We start from the raw sequence: 26,385 nt of genomic DNA on the forward strand, positions 1-26,385 counted from the left end.
TCACTTCTGATCATTTTTCCTCTCTTGCATTACTAACATTTCCTTACCGGTGGATTCATTCCATCAGCTTTAAAATGTGCTCACGTCATTTCCATGGAAACAAACAACACAACAGTAGGGATAGGATACCAACATCCCTTTACTCAACATTTCCCTATGTCACTCCCCCCTTTTCTCCCCCTTTATAATAAACTTTAAAAAGAGTTGTGTGATTCTCAGTTCCCACTCTTTTAGTCTCCTACTTGGCTTCCACCTTCATTATTCTACTGAAACAGTGCTTATTGATCTGCAGGAGCGTTGTGTATAAAAGGAAATTAGCTTTTTGTCCATGATGTGAATTTCAAATATGTTTTCTCAGTCTGTTACTTTTCCTTTGTGTTTATGATGAAACTTGCTTCATAGATTAAAAAAAGTGTGTCTTCAGTTTTATCAATCTTTTCTGTATGTGCTGGGCTTGGGTATACATAGAAAGTCCACTTCTTTGAGATTGTAAATGATGATTTGGTAATCTCTCTGGCTTATAATATTTTAGATTTGAGGACATTTTATATGTTACAATTATAATTTTATCTTCCTAAATTTTTTTTGGTCTTTTTTGATGGGGAAAACAAGGAGATTGGGGAAACGGTGAATGAGTATACTCTACCCACTGAGTTCTTTGGAGTCCTCGTAGGTTAAATTCAGCATTTACTGTTCTCATTATTTTTACTGTGTCTTTTTACATCCCTGAATAACCTTTGTGCCAATTCTTGGATTAATAAAGAATGGCAATAGGTGCCAAATAGTTCAAAACATAATCTGAAAACTCATGTGCTTCTATAGTACTATTGTACTTTGCACTGGAATATAATTGATTCATTATCTCCCAGGTTAGTGATCAAAAGAAAGAATGAGACCCACAACATATAGTTCAAGGTAATTAAGAAAAAAGCTTTATCAAATAAGGCCCACATGTGGCGGTTTAATGACACGCTGTGCATAGAAAAGAAGGTTTAAGCGAAATCTTGTGCAGCAAGTGCCAACAAGTGAATCCCAGTAAAAGTAGCTTTTGAAAAATAACATTATTACCTAATCATGTAAGATGGAATTTTACTAAGTCTTCAGTCGTAACTGTAAATTCGTAGTACAAGTAACATGAAAATGTACTTGAAAGGCTAGGAAGCCAATTTTAAGAATAACAACATCTCACTTTTCTCTGTTTGACATGACTACTCATTTTGTCTTCCTGATAAGGGTTTCAGACATGTGTGTTCTCTCCCTCCTGCAGGACAAACCAGCATGGAATTTTCTTGATAACTGATAACTTCCCATTCTTTTCTCTATGCAGTTTTCACCTGTATTTAAATAAGAATTTCGATTTGAGTAGGATAAACTTCCTTACAAGCCTCTATGTCATTCATCTTGTCAGAGCAGACAAGAAATGTTTGGCAACCAGTGCACTGACCTGGAAAAACCTCCTACTTTTATGTGAAAGATCATGTTTAAAGTCTACACTGTTTATTATAATTTTAATGTCTGAATATTTATTGTAATAAATTAGTTGTGACAGTTTTTTCTACACGGTCTTTTCATTCTGTTAATACTGTGATTAGGCTGAGTGGATGAAAGGGCTCAGTCTTTGCCCTGATGATCTCAGATAGAGATTTAAAATTTTTTACAACCTTGGAAATTAGTAATTTACAGCTTTAATATACAAAGCTCTGTTTTAAAAGCGCTCAAAGTACAGTAACAGTACCCCCTGTAGTACTTTGTATAATATACAAGAAGTATAGAGATACCTACACTATATCTATGTATCTACTCTATAATATTCTTTGACAGAAATGTCAACACCAGAGCTGAAATTTTAATGGATTTTGGAGCCACCAAAACTGTAAAATTAGAGTAAAATAATGTCAAATGCGACTTCAAGTTACATTTAACGAACATTTATTGCAAACCAGTTTTCTGCACAGCAGCGAGCTAGGTATCATAGGGACAGCTGTGAGTAAGGACTTCACTCTAAAATCTGGGCATACTGATGCAAAGAGAAATCAATGGCCAACCTAGATGAGCGCCCGAGAATTCGGGATCAAAGCCAGGACCTCCCTGTTGGTAAGGTCAGGGGTGGAGAACCTCTGGAAAGTGGGCGCTAGGTTCCCAACGGTCGCGCTGTGGATAGCACTCCTTGCCTCATCTCTGGGAACAGCCCGGCGAGCCAAGGCCGAACTGCCGGGAGGCTCTCAGCTCCTAATTCCGGGGTCACTGCCCAGGACTGGAGAAGGGCGAAAGGTGCAGTGTCCACTTGCGGCGCACTTCTGTGGGCGGTCACTCCGGGCTGCAGGCCATGCTGGGGGCTAGGACAGGAGCGAAGTGGCGTCAATCTCACGATCAGACGCCTCAGGAGGGATGTTCTGCCGGCAATTTCCCTCCTAGGGCTATTTGTAGTTGTCTATCAGGCCAAGAGAGGGCGTTAGCGCGCGCGCAACGCACGCACACACACGCACCCCACCACCACCAAAACCCCCGCACGCACACACGCACACCATCAACAAAATCCGCTCCCTTCCTGGAAGTCAGGCCCTGGGTCAGGTGAGGGAGCCGGAGCTAGTGCAGGCTTGGCGTTGTAGCTACGGATGCCACTAGGCTGGGGAGTCGGATTCCAGCAATAGGGTCAGCCCTTAGAGCTAGCGATCCCAGCTATTAGCTGAGCTCCGGGAAAGGGTCGGCAATGTTCCCGGGGCACTCCTGAGCACCGCATCCCACAATCCCCAGGCCAGCTGGGGCGCTGCTCCCCAGTGTGCAGACTGCTTGCAGCACACGGGTGGCGAGCTCGAGCCCGGCCTCCTGACAGCTGCCCACGCGCCGGGGCGGGCTCTAGCAGGTAGCTTTAAAGGTCCGCGCGGCAGCCCCGCCCCTCGCGCGCGGCGATTGGCTCCAGCTGGGGCGGCATTGGCTCGATAGGTGCAGAGAGGGCGGGGTTGCGCGCGCGAGGCCCGTGGCTCCCGTGGCGTCCGCTGCTGGGGCGCGAGTGGCGGCTGAGTGCGGGTGGTTGGGCGTGCGGGGCCAGCGGGCACGCGCGTGCGCGGCGCCGAGATCCCTGGGGAAGTAGGGGAGCGGCCGACGCCGAACCGCACGCACAGACCGGCAGCTGGCGGCGCGCGCGAGAGCGGGGGTGGTGCGTTCGTGTGTGCGCGTGAGTGTGTGTATGTGTGTAGAGCTTTGGTGCGGTGCGCCAGCCGCCAGTGCCCGGGTGCCAGTCCCCCATCGTTTTCCACACCCTCCCTCCGTCCTCGTTCCTTCCCTGCCGCCCTCCCGCATCCCCACGGCCGCAAGCCGAGCAAAAGCCCAGGGAAGCAGGTGTGGGGGGGCGGGCGGGGTCGCACGAGACAAAGGGGCCCTGGGGTCAGCCCGTCATGGCCTCCCGGAGCCTGGGGGGCCTGGGAGGGAGCCGAGGCGGGGGCGGCGGCGTCAAGAAGAGCCTGAGCGCCCGCAACGCCGCCGTGGAGAGGAGGAACCTGATCACGGTGTGCAGGTACGGCGCGGCCCGCCGCTCGGGGACAGAGGAGGGGGCCGCCGGCGCCGCGGGCTGGGGAGAGCGCTAGACCCTGGGGGTCCCGGAGACAACCGGCTGGAGCCCCGGCTGCCGCCGCCGCCCCGGGCGTGTCCGCGGCCAGAGCGTCCTGTGTGGGGCCGGTCTGGGCTCCGCCAAGGCCCCGGACTTTCCGTCAGTTTCAGTGCTGGGAACCGCTTGAGGGTAGGGCTTGGGGCGGGGCTCGGGGAGGATTTGTTTTCAATGTACAATCTAGCGTCTGAGTGAAAGAGGAGGGCAGGGAGGAGGAGCCGTTTCCTTTTAGTGCGCGTTAAGCTGTCAGGCAGCTTTTCGTCAAGTAATTGTCGCTGTAATTGTTGACTGTGTTGCCTCAAAATCGTAGTGCGTTTTGTTTTCTGTTTTTGATTATTTGGACATATATTGTCATTTCGTGCCACGGATAGTGAGTGCCTACTCCATGCTAGTCGCGTGTGTATGTGTTTCCTTGTCCTCTGCACTCTAAATTGCAGTGTTACTGATATTTCTGCAGTTGATACCAAGAGTAGGACTGTGGAAGATACCTAGTCGGTGATTTATTTCAAGTTTTGCCTTTCTTTGTTTTGTAACTATAATCGTAGTATTCCCTTACTTTAAAAAATGTATTTAGAAATTACTTTCAACCAGCCTTGTAGTCAGAAATAACTGACTTTTAGCATGCTGACATTTTGTTTAAGTCTTGTTTCTGGGTATTAAATCCATGGTAGTCCTAAGCATTAATTTCTTAGGAAGGTCATTGAGCCATCAAGTTGTTGTAAAAGTAGTTTGTTGCATGAAACTCTTCCTTAGCCATCAAAAATCCTGTAAGAATAAGAGAATGAGGAGACCTTTCCTTCCTTTACAATTTACATTTTTTTTTCTTTTCCTTGTATAAAGATGTGTCTAGCATGTTAAGCAGAATATAGATATTTATACTCGGACTTATATTCAGTAACTTTGAGCGTTTTTTTTTTTTTAATTGCTTTTGACTTAACAGCTGTTCACCCCTCTGGTAGGAAGACCTGCCTCACTGACTTTTATGGCACTTGGAGTTATAAACAGTAAAATATTAATACGGAATCTTTTGAATTGACATCTGTGCTGTTTAGGATGCAACTTTTTGAGGAAGATAGGTTGTATGAAATTTTTTTTACATCGAGGCAGTGTTTTTAAGTTAGGTAAATAGAACAGTAAGCAAGGCTAACTTTCTTACAAACAGTTTTTGTTTGGGAAAGTTTTGTTACCTAGTCGTGGCAGCTGAAGTGATTTTGAGTGTTTGTAGGATGATGTTCGGAGAAGGCAATGGCACCCCACTCCAGTACTCTTGCCTGGAAAATCCCATGGATGGAGGAGCCTGGAAGGCTGCAGTCCATGGGGTTGCTGAGGGTCGGACACGACTGACAGACTTCACTTTCACTTTTCACTTTTATGCTTTGGAGAAGGAAATGGCAACCCACTCCAGTGTTCTTGCCTGGAGAATCCCAGGGACAGGGGAGCCTGGTGGGCTGCCGTCTGTGGGGTCGCATAGAGTCGGACACGACTGAAGTGACTTAGCAGGATGATGTTAGTTAGCCAGATATTTCAACCTGGAGCTTCAAACACCTGGGCTGACATAAATTGCTCTCAATCATTGTGGCAGTCTTCAGAACGGTGGGTGTTGAAGATTTGGGGTAAAACACTGTGAGAGGTTTTAAACTCTACTAATGTTTAAAGACAATAAAAACATGAATAAAAAAATCAGTGGAGAATACTGTTTTGCGTCTCCATTTTTGTCATGGCAGCAGAGGCAGTTCAGGTAAAAAAGGGACATATCTAAACCTTATTTAAGTTACATGTTTAAGGAATTTCAGTCACATCACACTGATTTGTGTGGACAGTTGTCTAGGATAGCAGAATTTTTGTTGTGTTTGTCTAATTATTCTTTTCTACTCTGGAATGAGCATACATGCTGACTTTAGTTACAGTTTACAATAAATTTAGTGTTGTAGCTAAAAGAAATTTCATTATTGTAGCTATAATAAATTTCAGTTTCTGGCTTAGATTTCAACTCCTGTATTTATTTATGTGGATAATGTTACTAATACTGTTCTTCATGTTCAAATAGTTGGTGCATATCAATTATCCTTCTCTAATAATGAAACCTATTTGATAGATTTTGTCTAAAGGCTTTTAGTTTTGGGGGAAAAGTCATTGTAGGCCATTTGGGTGTTTTAAGTATCCCCATGAATTCTGCAAAAGAAACAAATCAGTATTTGTGAATTTCTGTTGCTTTTCTCTCTTTCAGAATTATAGGAACCTGGGTATCTCACCCACATCTGTTAATTTATTTTGAAATCTTTATGTAGCAGATCAGACGTGATTTCATATTTAAGTTGGGAAGAAGCTGGTTTAGTGAAAATATAATTGAGTTCTAAGTTTACTTTGTCATTAATTAATTGTGTCCTTTAACAAGTCTGTTTTTCAATTTTCTCATTTGTAAAATATTTTTGGACAGAATCATTGGTAATTTTCGCTGACAGCCCTAAAACTAGTAAAAAAAAAAAAAAAAGCTAGAGCTCATTCCAGCAGAATGGGTTGGTTCATACTTAGTTTTGAATTTCTCCAAACATGAGCAGGGTAATAGTAGATATATGCTGAATGGTAGGTAGATGAGGTATGTGCTTTTTTATCTGTAAACAAAAACATTTTGAATTGTGCCTTCTATATTGTGATACCTTGATTCTCTACTGGTATTCTGGAAAAATAAAATAGTATAGAAAGCCAAACCAAACCAAAACAAACTCCCCCCACCCCTGACTAGCGTTCTGGTATATGTGTTAGTTGAGGGTGGGAAGATATTTTAACCTGCTTAAGTTCTTTGCAGGTTAATCAGTACAGGTGATATGCATCAATACTTAGACAGTAATGCTTTTCGTTACCCCTTACACAGTTTAGGCATACTCTCAGTTTAGGTTTACAGCCTTATTATATAACCACAATTCTTTTGGTTTGAAAATGCCTCATATTAAGAACAGTGTTACAGTTCGAACTTTGGAAGTGAGTTATTTGGTTAGGTAGGATAGTCAGGAATTGAATTTTGGTTCATTGTGATTGTGTAATTATTTCATCAGTTTTTTCATGAACATCGATATATTGTAGACTGAAAACAGTACTTATCTCAGCAAATAAGTAGTCTTTAATCTTTTTTTTTAATAGATTGTGATAGAAAATAGATCATTCAAAGTCTCTAAATGTTCCACATTCAACTCTAAAATATTCATAAACTGACTTATTTCTATATACAAACTAGTATTTTCTCTGCATATTCTCTATCATTTATAAAAATTGTTAAAATCCTTGAGGATTTTTTAACCTGCATTTTTCATCCTAGAAAATCAGGTACTAGTTACAGTTTTAAGCTTCATAAGTTATTGAAAAACTTACATATTCTTTTGATTTTAGTTCTGGTGGCAAGGAGAATTAAAATATAAGTTCTCTTTCCGTGGGTCAATAATAGTTTGTGAAAAATTCTTAAGATATACATTTAAATATAGGTGCATATATTTAAAAATAACATTTGGCAAACTTCTAAACCAATACATTAAGAGAAACTCCCACATAAAGCCGTAACTTCCCTGTCTGGTGTATGGAAAGGACTAATGAAAGATTGAAGGAGATGGTGTGAGGAAGTAAGCACAGTAGAGACAGATGATGATTTTCAAAATTAAAGTACTTTTAATAACGTGTACATAGTTCTTAGTTTTCTATAGGTCAAGATACTATTTCATAACTTGAATGTTAATTCAGATAACCTCATTTGAATAGTGCCTCATTTTCTCAATGTATTTGGGAAATGAAATGTTCCTATTTTTCTTGTAACTAGTGTTTGAGTTAAAATTCTCCAGTCAACTGCAGTGCTTTACTCAGCATTTTTTGTGGAGTGAAGTCTTCTGTTTAACTGAAGCTTACAATCTTAAGTGTTCAGATTTATATTACAATAAAGAATACTATTTAAAGCATTATGGATAAACTGCTTTTTAAAAAGCATTGTATGTTTCTCTACCTTATTAAAAAGACTCGGCATAGAATCCTTAAAAGTGATTTTACTCTGGATCTGTTTCTGTGAATGTACCCTGTGCAGTGGTTGCCCTTGGAGACTCCTGAGGCACACAGAGCTGTTTGCTACATGGCCCCATGGTGTGTTTGGTGTTCTTGGTCTGCTTTTGCTTTGCTGGCTCTTCCTACCAAGTTAGCAGTTATTTCCTGCACCTCTGCCTGTTTCTACCAGCTCTTTCCTCTGTGCTTCCCATCCTGACATGCTCATTATAGTTGGTTGTGAACTAGGAAAGCAGATAAGTAAATTTATCCAGTGTTTAAAAAAAAAAAAAAAAAAAAAGCACTGAGACACCTAAGTTCAGTGAGTGAGCTTTTGCACTCTGAACCTCTTAACGTCTGGTGCTGAATAATCAGGGGAAAAAAAGATATATTGCTGTACTTGAACAAGGTGGTTAAAATGCAGATATGTGAAATGTTACCAAATATCATTGGTGATATAATCATCTAAATAACTTTAAGTGCAGTGACTTACTTTCCTTGTTACTATTTCCTTGAGAATGCTTTAGCACACTGTTCATACCTTGCCTATCGTGATTATATTTTTGTCTGAAGCTGTTTTAATCAATGCTATACATAGTAGACTGTGTGGATCACAATAAACTGTGGAAAATTCTGAAAGAGATGGGAATACCAGACCACCTGACCTGCCTCTTGAGAAACCTATATGCAGGTCAGGAAGCAACAGTTAGAACTGGACATGGAACAACAGACTGGTTCCAAATAGGAAAAGGAATACGTCAAAGATGTATATTGTCACCCTTCTTATTTAACTTCTATGCAGAGTACATCATGAGAAATGCTGGACTGGAAGAAACACAAGCTGGAATCAAGATTGTCGGGAGAAATATTAATAACCTCAGATATGCAGATAACACCAGCCTTATGGCAGAAAGTGAAGAGGAACTAAAATGCCTCTGGATGAAAGTAAAAGAGGAGAGTGAAAAGTTGGCTTAAAGCTCAACATTCAGAAAACGAAGATCATGGGATCTGGTTCCATCCCTTCATGTGAAATAGATGGGGAAACAGTGTCAGACTTCATTGTTTTGGGCTCCAGAATCAGTGCAGATGCTGATTGCAGCCATGAAATTAGAAGATGCTTATTCCTTGAGAGGAAAGTTATGACCACCCTAGATAGCATATTCAAAAGCAGAGACATTACTTTGCCAACAAAGGTCCATCTAGTCAAGGCTATGGTTTTTCTGGTGGTCATGTATGGATGTGAGAGTTGGACTGTGAATAAGCTGAAGTTGAACGGTTCTATGAAGACCTATAAGACCTTTTAGAACTAACACCCAAAAAAGATGTCCTTTTCATTATAAGGGATTGGAATGCAAAAGTAGGAAGTCAAGAAACACCTGGAGTAACAGGCAAATTTGGCCTTGGAATACGGAATGAAGCAGGGCAAAGACTAATAGAGTTTTGCCAAGACAATGCACTGGTCATAGCAAACATCCTCTTCCAACAACACAAGAGAAGAGTCTATACATGGACATCACCAGATGGTCAACACTGAAATCAGATTGATTATATTCTTTGCAGCCAAAGATGGAGAAGCTCTATACAGTCAGCAAAAACAAGACCAGGAGCTGACTGTGGCTCAGACCATGAACTCCTTATTGCCAAATTCAGACTTAAATTGAAGAAAGTAGGGAAAACCACTAGACCATTCAGGTATGACCTCAATCAAATCCCTTATGATTATACAGTGGAAGTGAGAAATAGATTTAAGGGCCTAGATCTGATAGATTTGATAGAGTGCCTGATGAACTATGGAATGAGGTTCGTGACATTGTACAGGAGACAGGGATCAAGACCATCCCCATGGAAAAGAAATGCAAAAAAGCAAAATGGCTGTCTGGGGAGGCCTTACAAACAGCTGTGAAAAGAAGAGAAGCGAAAAGCAAAGGAGAAAAGGAAAGATATAAACATCTGAATGCAGAGTTCCAAAGAATAGCAAGAAGAGATAAGAAAACCTTTTTCAGCAATCAATGCAAAGAAATAGAGGAAAACAACAGAATGGGAAAGACCAGAGATCTCGTCAAGAAAATCAGAGATACCAAAGGAACATTTCATGCAAAGTTGGGCTTGATAAAGGACAGAAATGGTATGGACCTAAAAGAAGCAGAAGATATTAAGAAGAGATGGCAGGAATACACAGAACAACTGTACAAAAAAGATCTTCACGACCCAGATAATCACGATGGTGTGATCACTGACCTAGAGCCAAACATCCTGGAATGTGAAGTCAAGTGGGCCTTAGAAAGCATCACTACAAACAAAGCTAGTGGATGTGATAGAATTCCAGTTGAGCTATTCCAAATCCTGAAAGATGATGCTGTGAAAGTGCTGCACTCAAAATGCCAGCAAATGTGGACAACTCAGCAGTGGCCACAGGACTGGAAAAGGTCAGTTTTCATTCCAATCCCAAAGAAAGGCAATGCCAAAGAATGCTCAAACTACCACACAGTTGCACTCATCTCACATGCTAGTAAAGTAATCCTCAAAATTCTCCAAGCCAGGCTTCAGCAATATGTGAACCATGAACTTCCTGATGTTCAAGCTGGTTTTAGAAAAGGCAGAGGAACCTAAGATCAAATTGCCAACATCCACTGGATCATGGAAAAAGCAAGTGAGTTGCAGAAAAACATCTATTTCTGCTTTATTGACTATGCGAAAGCCTTTGACTGTGTGGATCACAATAAACTGTGGAAAATTCTTCAAGAGATGGGAATACCAGACCACCTGATCTGCCTCTTGAGAAATTTGTATGTAGGTTAGGAAGCAACAGTTAGAACTGGACATGGCACAACAGACTGGTTCCAAATAGGAAAAGGAGTATGTCAAGGCTGTATATTATCACCCTGTTTATTTAACTTATATGCAGAGTACATCATGAGAAACGCTGGACTGGAAGAAGCACAAGCTGGAATCAAGATTGTCGGGAGAAATATCAATAACCTCAGATATGCAGATGACACCAGCCTTAAGGCAGAAAGTGAAGAGGAACTCAAAAGCCTCTTGATGAAAGTGAAAGAGGAGAGTGAAAAAGTTGGCTTAAAGCTCAACATTCAGAAAACGAAGATCATGGCATCCGGTCCCATCACTTCATGGGAAATAGATGGGGAAACAGGGGAAACAGTGGAAACAGTGTCAGACTTTATTTTTGGGGGCTCCAAAGTCACTGCAGATGGTGACTGCAGCCATGAAATTAAAAGACGCTTACTCCTTGGAAGCAAAGTTATGACCAACCTAGATAGCATATTCAAAAGCAGAGACATTGCTTTGCCGACAAAGGTCCATCTAGTCAAGGTATGGTTTTTCCAGTGGTCATGTATGGATGTGAGAGTTGGACTGTGAAGAAGGCTGAGCGCCGAAGAATTGATGCTTTTGAACTGTGGTGTTGGAGAAGACTCTTGAGAGTCCCTTGGACTGCAAGGAGATCCAACCAGTCCGTTCTGAAGGAGATCAGCCCTGGGATTTCTTTGGAAGGAATGATGCTAAAGCTGAAACTCCAGTACTTTGGCCACCTCATGTGAAGAGTTGACTCATTGGAAAAGACCCTGATGCTTGGAGGGATTGGGGGCAGGAGGAGAAGGGGACGACAGAGGATGAGATGGCTGGATGGCATCACTGACTCGATGGACGTGAGTCTGGGTAAACTCCGGGAGTTGGTTATGCACAGGGAGCCCTGGCGTGCTGTGATTCATGGGGTCGCAAAGAGTCGGACACGACTGAGCGACTGATCTAATCTGAATAAAAGAGAACACTACCCAAAGCCGCAGAAATCTCTTCCTTCCCTTCTTTCAGTTACTACATGCTCCTAGCTTTCAACACCATTAGTTTTGCCTCTTTTTGAATTTGATACAGCATTGAACATTAAATTACAGCTATGTACAACAAAAAGGATGAATCTCACAAACATAATGTTGAGCAAAATAAACTAAATAGAAAAAGGTACGTATTTTTCCATTCATTTCAAATTCACAGTGAGGCAACACTCAACAAATCCAGTCTGTGATGTGAATATACCACAGTATATCCATTCTGCCTAAATAGGACACTTGCATTGTTTTCACTCTTTGACTGTTACTAATTGAATATTCATGAATATGTATTTTGGTGAATATATGTACCTACTTCTTTCAGATATATACCTAGGAGTGGAGTTCCTGGGTGATATGGTATGTAGATGTGTGGCTTCAGTGGATACAACAGTTTTCCAAAGGCATTGTGCCAGGCTGCATAGTAGTGAGCAGTGTAGTTAACTCTTGAACAGTGGAGTAGGGTTAGGGGTGCTGACTCTGAACATGGCCTAAAATCTGCATGTAACTTCACAGTGGGCTGCATCAGCAGTTCTGCACTCTGAGATTCTACCAACCGCTGACTGTGTTGTGTGTGTGTGTGATTCAGTGAAAAAAGCCTGCATTAAGTGGACCCATGCAATTCAAACTCATGTTGCTCAAGGGTCAACTGTATGAGAATTCCAGTTTCTCTAATCCTCACTAACACTTGAAATTTTTCTGTCTTCACTTAAGCGATTCTAGTGGTTTGATGGGGTGTCACATGGGGATTTATATAATTTGTATTTCCCTGATCTCTGTTGAAGTTAAGCACCTTTCCATAAGTCTGTTGGCCATCTGGAGAGTCTCTTTTGTGACATGCCAGTTCAAGTGGTTTATCATTTGCAATGTCTGATGTTTTGTTTGTGTAATTCTTTGTATATTCTATGTGGATCTTTGCTGAGTCTATGTGATGTAAGTATCTTTCCCCATTTGGTGGCTTGATTTTCCATTCTCTTTATTTTGTGATAAATAGAATCTCATAATTGTGAAGTAGTCCATCATAAAGTTCCGTCTTGGTTCGTGCTTATTGTGGCCTGCCTAAGAAATTGGTCTAGTACTCCAAGGTAATGAAAATATTCTTCTGTTTTCTTCTAGAAGATTTAATTTTGTCCTTTACATTTATATCAACAGTCCACCTGTACTTTATTTTTTGTTCATGCTGTGAAATATAGGAGTCAAGATTAAATATTTTCCTTAGGAAAATCAGTTTGACGTGTGCTAACTAGCTTCAGTCCTGTCTGACTCTTTGCTACCCTGTGGACAGAAGCGCTTCAGGCCCCTCCCTCCATGGGATTCTCCAGGCAAGAATACTAGAGTGGGTGGCCATGGCCTCCTCTGGGGGATCTTCCCTAATACCATTTATTAAAAAAGACCGTGCTTTCCTCACTACACTCAAGTGTCACATTTGTCATAAGTCAGGTGACTGAGCGACTGAACAACGACAAGGTGATGGCATCATTCGTGTGTGTGCTTCTGGACTCCCTCTTCTGTCCCATTAGTCTGATTGTCCTTGAGCTAATATCATATTGGTTTAATAACTATATCTTTATAGTATGTTGTGGTGTTTGGAAATATAAGTTCTCCAGCTTTGTGTTCAAGACTGTCTTGGCTATTCTTGGGCTTTGCAAACTAGATATTAGGATCAGCTTGTCAATTTCCATTTAAAAAATCTGTTGGAATTTTTTTAAGATTGCATTTAATCTATACATCATCTGCCATCTTGACAAGACTTAAATGCAATCCATGAGTAAAAAATCTCCATCCTTTCATGTATTTGTAGCTATTCTGAAATTTTTCACAAAGATGTTTCGTAGTTTTGAATGTATAGATTTTATCTTTTTAGATTTGTTCTTCCATATTTAATATCTCTGTATTATAATTAAAAATTTTTTTTCTTTTTTGTTGATATATAGACATTAAATTGACTTTTAAAAATATTGTTCTTGTAATTAGCAATTTTACCAGATGTGCTTATTAATTCTAATAGATTTTTTGCAGTTTTGTATGTGTGCAAAGCATTCTGAAAACATTGTTGTGTCTTCTACCTATTTTATTTCTTCCCTTTTTAAACTTTATGGCTTTTCTTTTGTGTCTTACTGCACTGCCTAGGACCACAGTGTTGTAGAAAGTATTAACAGTTTTACCACTAAGTATGATGTTTGCAGTAGGTTTTTCTTAGTTCTTTTTACTAATAGATTGCTGAGAATTTTTATTGTAAGTGGATGCTGAATGAGTTTGAGCAAATTCCAGGAGATAGTGAAGGATAGGGAAACTGGAGAGCTACAATTCATGGGGTTGCAAAGAGTCAGACACAACTTAGCAACTGAATAACAACAAATGTTGTCAAATACTTTTTCTATCAAGATGAACATATGATTTCTCTCCTTTTTTCTCTTTATGTAGTTAATCACATTGATTGACTTTTTGATGCTAACCCTGGAATAAATAAACTGGGTTGTGCTGTCTTATCTTTTTTACGTATCTGTACATTAAGTGAGGTGATATTTTATTTGGGATTTTTGCACATTCATGAAAGTGGTTGGTCTGTGATTGTTCTTATAGGGTCCTTGTCTAGATTTGTCAGTAAGATTATCTGACTTTACAAGTTGGTAAATGTTCTTTTATTCTGTTTTGTAGAAGAATTTGTGTACAGTTAATATTATTTCTTTCTTAAACTTTTGGAAGAATTCACCAGGGAAGAAATCTGAACCACAAATTGTCTTTGTGGGAAGTCTTTTAGTAATAGACTCAATTTATTTAATAGATACTGAACAATTCAGATTTCCTGTTTATTCTTTTATCAGTTTCAGTGAGTTTTTCAAGGAATACACCCATTCCTGTATGTTACCAAATTTAAAGCTTCTCTCAATATCCTCTGAATATCTTTTTATCGTTTAGAAGTCTGGTCATTTCCCATTTTTCTCTCCTGATTTTGGTAATTTCTGTTTTTCCCATTTTTTTTTTTTCTTGCTGGGAGTATATAAATTTTATTAATATCTTCAGAGAACCAGCCTTTAGCTTTGTTAATTTCCTCTCTGTATATTTCTTAATTTGTTGCTTTCTCTTTATCATATTTAGTATTTCCTTCCTTCTGCTTTTTTTTTTTTTTTAAGTTCCTGTTCTTTTTCTAATTCTTGAGATGGAAGTTTAGATCATTGGTTTTCAGCCTTTCTTCTTTCCAATCTTTGCATTTTCAGACCACAGATTTCCATGTTTGACATTGCTTTGGAATAGCAAACAAGGGGCTTCCCTGGTGGCTCAGACAGTAAAGAATCTGCTTGCGATGCAGGAGGCCCCGGGTTTGATCTCTGGGTTGGTAAGATCCCCTGGAGAAGGGAATGGCAATCCACTGCAGTAGTCTTGCCTGGAGAATTCCACAAACAGAGGACCCACGTGGGCTACAGTCCATGGGGTCACAGAGTCAGACACAGATTTAAAATTTGTATCTTCATTATTAATTAATTTAAAATGTTTTCTACTTTCTGTTGGGATTACTTCTTTGACTCATTGTTTATTTTAAAAGGTACTGATTAACTTTCAGACAGTTGAGGACTTTCTGTTTTTAGTTATTGAGTTCTAACTTAATTCCACTGTGCAGAGAGTATTTGAAAAGATTTTAGTTTTTTTTAAATATAAATTTATTTAATTGGAGGTTAATTACTACAGTATTGTATTGGTTTTGCCATACATCAACATGAATCCGCCACGGGTGTACACGTGTTCCCCATCCTGAAGCCTCCTCCCACCTCCCTCCCCATACCATCCCTATGGGTCATCCCAGTGAACCAGCCCCAAGCATCCAGTATCATGCATCGAGCTTGGACTGGCAATTCGTTTCATATATGATATTATACATGTTTCAATGCCATTCTCCCAAATCATCCCACCCTCTCCCGCTCCCACAGAGTCCAAAAGACTGTCCTATACATCTGTGTCTCTTTTGCTGTCTCGCATACAGGGTTGTCGTTACCATCTTTCTAAATTCCATGTATATGCATTAGTATACTGTATTGGTGTTTTTCTTTCTGGCTTACTTCACTCTGTATAATAGGCTCCAGTTTCATCCACCTCACCAGAACTGATTCAAATGTATTCTTTTTAATGGCTGAGTAGTACTCCATTGTGTATATGTGCCACAGCTTTCTTATCCATTCATCTGCTGATGGACATCTAGGTTGCTTCCATGTCCTGGCTATTATAAACAGTGCTGCGATGAACATTGGGGTACACGTGTCTCTTTCCATTCTGGTTTCCTTGGTGTGTTTGCCTAGCAGTGGGATTACTGGGTCATAAGGCAGTTCTATTTCCAGTTTTTTGTTTTTTTTTATACTGTCACACCATGCAATATTTGTATCAGGGGGAAAAAATAACTTTCACATTTTATTCTGATTGAAATGACTCCAAGCCGTTTATTTCCTGGGGAGAATTAGGCAGATTGCACCAAGCCTCTGAATAGAGAACAGAAAATGTGTTAATATAATGTGGAGTAAGCTGTTTGCTGGACATTATTTCATTGCTTGCATTACTGGTACAAATGAGTCATAAATACTATTAAGATATGTGTAGATTTTTAAACATTATGTGTTTAAAGATATGTGTAGATTTTTAAACATTTGTCAAAGATAAGGTGTTTAAAGGTTTAAAGATATGTGTAGATTTAAAGGTTTAAAAATAAGGTTTAAAGATATGTGTAGATTTTTAAACATTTGTCAAAGATAAGGTGTCCATAGGTGCATGGATTTATCTCTGGGCTTTCTGTTTTGTTCCATTGATCTATATTTCTGTCTTTGTGCCAGTACCATACTGTCTTTTTGACTGTGGCTTTGTAGTATAGTTTGAAGTCAGGCTGGTTGATTCCTCCAGTTCCATCCTTCTTTCTCAAGATTGCTTTGGCTATTCAAAGTTTTTTGTATTTCCATACAAATTGTGAAATTATTTGTTCTAGCTCTATGAAAAATACCATTGGTAGCTTAATAGGGATTGCATTGAATCTATAGACTGCTTTGGGAAGTATACTCATTTTCACTATATTGATTCTTCTGATCCATGAACATGGTATATTTCTCCATCTATTAGTGTCCTTTTTGATTTCTTTCACCAGTGTTTTATAGTTTTCTATATATAGGTCTTTAGTTTCTTTAGGTAGATATATTCTTAAGTATTTTATTCTTCGAAAAGATTTTAAAGTTTTGAATTTTTATCTATGCTGGCTTTACAATGCAACATTCAATCAATTTTAGTAACTCTTTCATATGCATTTAAAAAGAATATAGACAGTCCTCTGTATTTACCAATTCCACATCCAGCAATATGGAGGGCCAACTCTAAGGAACTTGAGCATCTGTGGATTTTGGTTTCTTCAGGGTTCCTGGAAGCAATTCCCTGCAGGTATCAAGGGAGGACTGTGTTCTGTCATTGTTGATTTCATGTTTTATAGATGCCGTTGTGTTCCTAATTTCACTATCCTTCCTAGTTTGTTGTATGCTTAGCCTGATGTTAAGAGACATGTGTTCGATCTGTCAGATCTGTCTGAGTGTAGATTTGTCTGTTCCTCTGTTTAGTTCTGTCATTTATTTACTAAAATATTTTGTTGTTTGATTACCAGGTGGGTACGGATTGAGAACTGTGGTCTCTTCCTAGTGATTTCATTCCTCTGTTATCATGAAACGTCCTTCTTTATCTCTAATAGTGTTCCTACCTTAAAGTCTAGTTTTTTTTGCTATTAGCATAATTAAAATAGCTTTCTTTTAGTTAATGTTTATATGATACACTTTTTATTCTTAACTCTAAGTATTTTTGGGTCCTTAAAAGTATCTCTTTGTAGGCAGGATAAAATTGAATTTTACATTTTATCTAGTGTTTTATTTAGAGCATTTAGCCCATTTATATTTAATGTTATTACATTTGGGTTTATGACTACCATTTTATTATTTATGTTCACTTTTTCTCTTTTCTTATGTATCATTATTTTTTGTTCTGTAATTTATTCCTTATAGTTTTCTCCATATGAACTTGTTGATTATATATTCTTTACATTTTCTATACAGTTTACCCTTGAATAGTGTGAGGCTTAGGGGTGCTTACCTTCCACAAGTCAGAAATCCACGTTTAACAGTCATGTGTATGCAGTCAGCCCTCCAAACTGTGACTGCGTTTACAGATTCAACCAACTGTAAACATATACTGTTGTAGCATAAATGGGAAATAAATGGTCCATGTATAAGCGGACTTAACACACTTCAAACTTGTGTTGTTCAAGGGTCAACTCTTTATATTTTTGATTTCTATCCTTTTGACCCTTGATTTATTACATTAAATCCAAATTTAACTTTTACTGCTTCTCCAGTAATGTTAGAACCATTATCCCCCCTCATCCCAAAATACTTTTTAATAAATATGGTGCTCATTATGCTGTAATCTAATTATCTTTTTGTCTTCTATTGGAATGTGCATTTCTCAAGTCCAGAAATCATAGTTTATTGAGCATCTATTTTATTCCCAGCATCTAGTACATAGTAGGAATGTTTGTCAAATGAGGTAATTATGTCCAACTAGTGAATAATAGTAGCAGTGGATAGTTCTAAAACAAGACTGAAGGTAAACTAAAGAACCATTCTCACTTCTTAAAAAAAAAAGCCACCATTATGAATAATCTCTAATTAGGGGTTTTAAACATTGAATAGCTTTAGATTCACAGATACAGAGAGCAAACCAGTGGTTACCAGTGGGTGGATGACTGGGGGAGGGGTAGTGTAAGGGTAGGAGATTAAGAGGTACATGCTTAAAAAAAATTTTTTTTTACTATATTTTATACTAGATATAAAGCTACAGGGATATATTGTACAGCATGAGGAATATAGCAAATAATTTCTAGTAATTATCAGTGGAATGTCAGGTAATTGTGGTGTTGGGGAAGACTCTTGAGAGTCCCTTGGACTGCAAGGAGATCCAACCAGTCCATTCTGAAGGAGATCAGCCCTGGGATTTCTTTGGAAGGAATGATGCTAAAGCTGAAACTCCAGTACTTTGGCTACCTCATGCGAGGAGTTGACTCATTGGAAAAGACTCTGATGCTGGGAGGGATTGGGGGCAGGAGGAGAATGGGACGACAGAGGATGAGATGGCTGGATGGCATCACTGACTCGATGGACGTGAGTTTGAGTGAACTCCGGGAGTTGGTGATGGACAGGGAGGCCTGGCGTGCTGTGATTCATGGGGTCGCAAAGAGTTGGACATGACTGAGTGACTGAACGATCTGAACTGAAAACCTTTAAAAACTGTGAAAAAAATAAGCATTGAAATTAAAAAATCTAATAACTTCAGCAGTAGAACTGTCTATCTAGATTACTAGATAACTTGTCATTGTTATTGTTTAGTTGCAAAATAGTGTCCCAGTCTTTTTGTGACCCTGTGGGCTGTAGCCTTCCAGGCACCTCTCTCCATAGAATTTCCCAGGCAAGGATACTGGAGTGAGTTACCATTGCCTTGTCCAGGGGATCTTCCCAATCCAGGGATCGAACCCTCATCTCCTGTGTTGGCAGACAGATTCTTTACCACTGAGCCACCTGGGAAGCCTTGATAGCTTACTTATGTTAAAATACATTACTTGAATATTTTCATTTGTGTTTGGACAAAGAAGAATTGAATTCCAAAGTGATATGTGATACAGGTGTCCAGTGAAAGTATTCTTTATTAAGCTGATTTTAATTGGAAATTATTTCATATAAGAAATCAAATGAATTAATTTAAGATGGGAAATTTTTTTTGTTTGAATACTTTCTAATTTTAAACAAGTTGTAAAAAATTGTTTTGTCCTACACATACTAATGAAACTAACAAAGACTAAACACAAAGAAAGAATATTAAAAGCAGCAAGGGAGAAGCAACAAGTAACATACAAAAGAAACTCCATACGTTTAACAGCTGATCTTTCAGCAGAAACTCTGCAGGTCAGAAGGGAATGGCAGGATATATTTAAAGTACTGAAAGGGAAAAACCGACAACCAAGATTACTGTACCTGGTAAGGATCTCATTCAAAATTGATGGAGACATAAAAAGCTTTTCAGACAAGCAAAAGTTAAGAGAATTCAGGACCACCAAACCAGCTTTAAAACAAATGTTAAAGGGACTTATGTAGTCAAGAAATACAACAGAAGAAAAAAGATCTACAAAATCAACCCTAAACAACTAATAAAATTGCAATGGGAACATATATATCAATAATTACTTTAAATATAAATAAATTAAGTGCTCCAACCAAAAGAAACAGATTGGCTGAATGGATAGAAAAGCAAGACCCATATATACGCTGTCTACAAGAAACCCACTTCAGACCTAAAGACACATATAGACTGAAAGTGAGAGGATGGAAAAATACATTCCATGCAAATGGGAAGCAAAAGAAAGTATTTTTTTACTTTCAAAAGAAAGTTGTTTTTTTTTTTTAACAATCCTCATATCAAACAAAATAGACCTTAAACTAAAGAACAATATAAGAGATAAGGAAGGACACTACATATTGACCAAGGGATCAATCCAAGAGGAAGACATAACAATTGTAAATATCTATGCACCCAACATAGGAGCATCTCAATACGTAAGACAAACACTAACAAACATAAAAGGAAAAATTGACAATAACACAATAATAGTAGACTTTGACACCCCACTCACACCAATGGACAGATCATCAAAACAAAATTAATAAGGAAACACAAGTCTTAAATGATACATTAGATGAAATGGATTTCATTGATATCTTCAGGACATTCGATCCAAATGCAAAAGAATACCCCTTCTTCTGATGTGCACATGGAACATTCTCCAGAATCAACCACATCTTGGGTCACAAATCAAACCTTAGTAAATTTAAGAAAATTAAAATCATATCAAGTATCTTCAACCACAGTGCTACGCGACTAGATATCAATTACAAGAAAAAAATCTAAAAAACACAAACACATGGAGATTAAACAACACGTTTCTAAATAACCAACAGGTTTCTGAAGAAATCAAAAGGGAAGTCAGAAAATTTCTAGAAACAAATGACAATGAAAACATGACAACTCAAAACCTATGGAATGCAGCAAAAGCAGTCCTAAGAGAAAAATGTATAGCAATGCAATCCTACCTCAAGAAACAAGGAAAACGTCAAATAGACAACCTAACTTTTCACCTAAAGCAACTGGAAAAAGGAGAACCAAAAACCCTCAAAATCAGTAGAAGGAAACATCAAGATCTGAGCAGAAATAAATGAAAAAGAAATGAAAGAAACAATAGTAAAGATTAATAAAACTAAAAGCTGGTTCTTTGAGAAGATAAACAAAATTGACAAACCTTGAGCCAGACTCATCAAGAAAAAGAGAAGAATCAAATCAACAAAATTAGAAATGAAAAAGGAGAGGTTACAACAGACAATGCAGAAATGCAAAGGATTATAAGAGACTATTATGAACAACCATATGGCAATAAAATGGATAACCTGGAAGAAAGGGACAGATTCTTAGAAAAGTTCAATCTTCCAAGACTGAACAGGAAGAAATAGAAATTATGAACAACCCAATTATAAGCACTGAAATTGAAACTGTGATCAAAAATCTCCCCCAAAACAAAAGCCCAGAATATAAAAGCAGCTCATAGAACTCAATACCAGAAAAACAAACAACCCAATCAAAAAGTGGGAAAAAGACCTAAACAGACATTTCTCCAAAGAAGACATACAAATGGTTAACAAACACATGAAAAGATGCTCAACATCGCTCATTATTAGAGAAATGCAAATCAAAACCACAATGAGATATCACCTCATGCTGCTCAGAATGGCCATCGTCAAAAAGTCTACAAACCGTAAATACTGGAGAGGGTGTGGAGAAAAGGGAATACTGTTGCGCTGTTGGTGGGAATGTAAATTGATACAGCCACTGTGAAAGATGGTATGGAGATTCCTTAAAAAACTAGGATTAAAACCACCATATGACCCAGCAATCCCACTCCTAGGCCTATACTCTGAGGAAACTAAAATTGAAAAAGACACATGTATCTCATTCATTGCAGCACTGATTACAATAGCTAGAACATGGAAGCCACCTAAATGTCCATCGACAGATGAATGGATACAGAAGTTGTGGTACATATTTACAATGTACATATGGCTGTACATATACAGCCATAAAAAGGAGTGCATTTGAGTCAGTTCTGATGAGGTGGATGAACCTAGAACCTATTATAGAGAGTGAAGTGAGTCAGAAAGAGATAAATATTGTATTCTAATGCGTATACATGGAATCTAGAAAAATGGTACTGAATTAATTTACAGGGCTACATGGAGAAACAGACATAGAGAATAGACTTATGGACATGGGGAGAGGGGAGGAGAGGGTGAGAGGTATGGAAAGAGTAACATGGAAACTTATATTACCATATGTAAAATAGATAGCCAAGGGGGAATTGCTGTATGGCTCAGGAAGCTCAAAAAGGGGCTCTTTATCAACCTAGAGGAGTGGGATGGAGAGGGAGCTTCTAAAGGGAAGGGTGTATGTATACCTATGGCTGATTCATGTTGAGGTTTGACAGAAAACAACAAAATTCTATAAAACAATTATCCTTCAATAACAGAATAAATTTTAAAAATGTTTAAAAAATTGTCTTGTCCTTTTGTTGAAAGATAGTGCTTCAGGTTATTTTTCATGTGCTGCAATCTGCTGTTGTCAGTCTGCTTATGTAGCAATACAAGATGTTAATATGATATCTCGGTCTTAGGTGTTCACAGTTCTGTTTTACAAGCAATTTTCATAGTACATATGGGGAAAATATTTTAAAATATACCTCTCTCTCTCTGTCTCTCATTTTTTTACACTAAGCAAAATTTATAAAGAAAAAAAAAAGTGGTAAACTGTCAAAAGAGACTTTTGAGTTACAGGGTGTATATTCCAGAGAAGAGGGTTGGAACTTTTTTCTTCTGTGTTTCAGTAAAACTTTATAGAAACAGGCAACTGGTTGGTTTTTGCCTGTGGATGATAATCCGAGACTCCTGCTAAACGGGTATGTGGAAAGTGTTTTTCTACTTATAAAGGAGATTTAAATTTTAGGAAAGATGAAGGGGGAAAACACATGACTGTTGGGAATTCTTAACTGTCATGAGACTTTAAAAGAAAATAAGGTGAATTGCTGATTCAGATAGATTTGGGAGGGGTTTCTGGTATAAAATAAAAGAAATAGGCTTTCCAATGAATAGATACCTGGATGCGGTGCTCATTATCATCCATAGTCACTATTTTACATTTGGGGTGGATTGTATCATGTCTCTTGGCAGCCATCTCCTTGTAGATTATTGATTATAGATACAGCAATGACAGAGGATAGTTACGTCACCCCTTGGTAAAGGCTACTTGCAATAATAATATATTATAAGGAATCCTGTAAATTTGGTGTCGTAGTAGTGGAAAGAATTCTCTTACAATTCAGATACTTATGTGACTTTTTAAAATATCACTCATAAATGATTATAGCTATTCTGAACTCCTTTTGGTTTTGAAATGTAATGATTCTATATGCTTTAATGTACTTTGTTTATCTTCAGGTATAATTCCATATAAAGGAATATAAAAATATAGATAAGAAAATCTGATTTTGTGAAATTAATATTTTTCTGATGCATGTTTGACAAATAGTTAAGATTATGTAAGCTTGTTTTAAAGAGATGGAAATATATTTCTTTTCTACTTGATTCTTCTCTGTGTATGTGAATACGTCTTTGTATATTACTAATACAGGGCCTTTAAATATTAAAGATGAATTTCTACTTTTAATAGTTACTTTTCTAATAAAGAGTGAGATATTTCATGAAGTCATTTTGGGGGGACCTGCAATGAGATTCTTTTTTTTTTTTATTGAGTATAGTTGATTTATAATATCTTATTAAACTATACAGCACAGTGATCCAGATATATGGATGTAGATATTCCTTTTCAGATTCTTTTCCCTTATAGATTATTGCAAAATATTGAGTATAGTTCCCTGTGCTCTACAGTAGGTCTCTGTTGGTGATCTGTTTTATATATAGTAGTATGTATCTATTAATCCCAAACTCTTAATTTATCACTTCCCCATCTTTCCCCTTTAGTAACTTGTTTGTTTTCTATGTCTCTGAGTCTCTTTCTGTTTTGCAAATAAGTTCATTTGTATCATTCTTTTAAAAATTGCACATATCAATGGTATGATACTTGTCTTTCTGTCTGGCTTACTTCACTGAGTATGATAATCTCTAGATCCATCCATATTACTGCAGATAGCATTATTTCATTCTTTTCTATGGCTGAGTAATATTCCATTGTATATATGTACCACATTTTCTTTATCCATTCATCTGTTGATGGACATTTACTTGCTTCCATATCTTGGCTATTGTAAATAGTGCTTCTGTGGACATTAAGATGCATGTATCTTTTCAAATTATGTTTTCTGAGGATATATGCTCAGGAGTGGGATTGCTGGATCATATAGTAACTCTGTTTTTAGTTTTCTCTGGAAAAGCTGTTTTATTTTTGATTTTGTTGTCACATTTTTTTGCCTTTAATTATTTGTTGTTACTGTTATGTTAGAAACCTGTTTACTGTGGAAGGAATTAATTTAAATGGGTGTAGTGAAGATTTTTTTTAAAATGTAGTTTTGGTAAACATCTTTCTTGATATGTTTCCAAAGGGAAAAATGTAGTTCCTGCTTTCTTAAATTTGATGGTTTTAGTCACACTCATTTTTAAAATTTCTGCACTAACAAAATTTTATTTGAACATTGAAGGTAGGAAAGAGAATCTTTTAAGACAGACATTTCAAAAAACAGCATTTAATTAAAAGACCCTTTTATGTAAATTTTTTTACTTTTTAATTCTTATGTGAAAGCTGTTACTTAGACTTGATTTGGTATTTTTAGACATTCATCAAATTGTCATTTCATTATTTTAAAATCAGTACTCTTTGGGAAATAGATGACTAATATTAATGTCATCATTATCAGGAAATAGCTCAGCATCTGTGTGATATTTTTTAGATGTACTGAAATTCTTTTTACAGGTTTGATTTTTATAACATGTCTTAGTTACTGGATTATGGAGGAAAAGATTCTCACTATTCTGGCATAATGGAGCTAGCTGCATAATTCTGGAGAAGTAAATGCTGAATGGGAAGACTTGGCTAGCTAGAAGTAAAAGCATGGACTCTAAAGAACTAATTTGCCTTCTGAAGTTTTGATTTGTGTTGACAGGAGAAGAGCAGGCTATAAATGATGAAGCAATGCTGGAAAACAGTAATTTCTTCATTTTAACCTTGTTATAATAGAAATTATTTGAAATGCTTTCTCAGCCTTAAAATATCTTCATGCTTGAAAATAACAGAAAATGTGTCTAATGATATGCTTTAGGATATTTACGCTTTGCTTTTGTTTTGGTTTTTAGTCACATGTTGACTTACAAGTAATCTGATGCTCCGAGGTTCACCATTTTAGATTTGTGTCATGCACATAATGTCTTCTGTAGGAGATAATCTACTAAAACAACATGATAGATTCATATTTTATTGACTATTGATTGATCTGTACAGGGCTCTTGAGGCTACAAAAATATATATGTTAACTCTCCATGACTTTTCCTTCCTATCACTTTTACAAAGAGCATTTGTTAGGTAGTTTTATGTTATTCCTGGAGGACAGTAGTGGCTGAGATCTTACAAGGCTGTTACAGGTGGAAATTGAGTTCTAGCTCCTTTTGGTGAAATAAGCACTCTGTTATCTTTAAATATCATTTTCAGTTCATTTTACCTGTGTGCTTACTATTTTAAATGCTATACTTTTTTGAAATTGAGGTAGGTTACTGCTACCTTGAATGTGATTACAGAGTTAGATATTCCATTCTATTCTATTAAAGATTAGAGAGAAACATTCAGAAGTTTCCTTCTTTTCAGGTCAAAGATGGAGGTGGAGACTATATGGCTTTTGTTTATTCATTTTAGGAACACTTAGCATTTCTTTCTCTTATGAAATAAGAACATTAAACTTTTTTGTTATTGTTAAAAGTTTGCTGAAGATTGACAGCACTTTTCTAGTGTATTGTCAATGAAAAGGGCAGAGGAAACAAAAGTGGATTTCAAGTCCCTGCTTTAATTTGATTTTGGTTTACTTTGTTTTTATTTCTTTTGGTATTCATGCATTACACGTAGTATTTATCTAACTTGTCTATTAGATACAAGAGACAAACTTCCATTAATTACTTCATAGTTATTTTTTGTCTGTGCCTTTTACATAGTTGCTCCTCCATGGAGCTCCAGTTGCTGTAAATAGTACTATGCTGCTGCTACTGCTGCTAAGTCATTTCAGTCGTATCCCACTCTGTGTGACCCCATAGACAGCAGCCCACCAGGCCCTGCCGTCCCTGGGCCTCCCGGAGTTTACCCAAACTCATGTCCATCGAGTCGGTGATGCCACCCAGCCATCTCATCCTCTGTCGTCCCCTTCTCCTCCTGCCCCCAATCCCTCCCAGCATCAGGGTCTTTTCCAATGAGTCAGCTCTTCGCATCAGGTGGCCAAAGTATTGGAGTTTCAGCTTCAACATCAGTCCTTCCAATGAACACCCAGGACTGATCTCCTTTAGGACAGACTGGTTGGACCTCCTTGCAGTCCAAGGGACTCTCAAGAGTCTTCTCCAACACCACAGTTCAAAAGCATCAATTCTTCGGCGCTCAACTTTCTTCATACTAATATTTTAAGTTATACAATGAGAAGAAAATAAACACTTTTCAAACTGTACTAGATAAGTTTTTTTTTTTTTTTTACAAAGAAGACCCCTTAATTCTCAATATTGCTCATGTTTTAAATTACAGTGTACTAAATAATGTTTGACTGTTTCTTCCATT

At 37.9% G+C, this 26,385-nt stretch overlaps 1 protein-coding gene across 4 annotated transcripts in view; it reads left to right on the forward strand.

Annotated features, from left to right (window-relative positions):
- The first annotated feature begins 2,966 nt into the window (after positions 1–2,966).
- The window catches only part of RUNDC3B (RUN domain containing 3B), a 167,301-nt gene continuing 143,882 nt past the window's right edge, over positions 2,967–26,385 (forward strand). For 3 of the 4 annotated variants that reach the window (XM_005205269.5, XM_005205270.5, XM_005205271.5), the window contains exon 1: positions 2,967–3,514. In XM_005205269.5, coding sequence (XP_005205326.1) covers positions 3,396–3,514 — 119 coding nt within the window. In that variant the 5' untranslated portion in view covers positions 2,967–3,395. 4 annotated transcript variants of the gene reach the window in all.

Source organism: Bos taurus, chromosome 4 (assembly GCF_002263795.3).
Source record: "Bos taurus isolate L1 Dominette 01449 registration number 42190680 breed Hereford chromosome 4, ARS-UCD2.0, whole genome shotgun sequence".
Lineage (NCBI taxonomy): Eukaryota > Metazoa > Chordata > Mammalia > Artiodactyla > Bovidae > Bos > Bos taurus.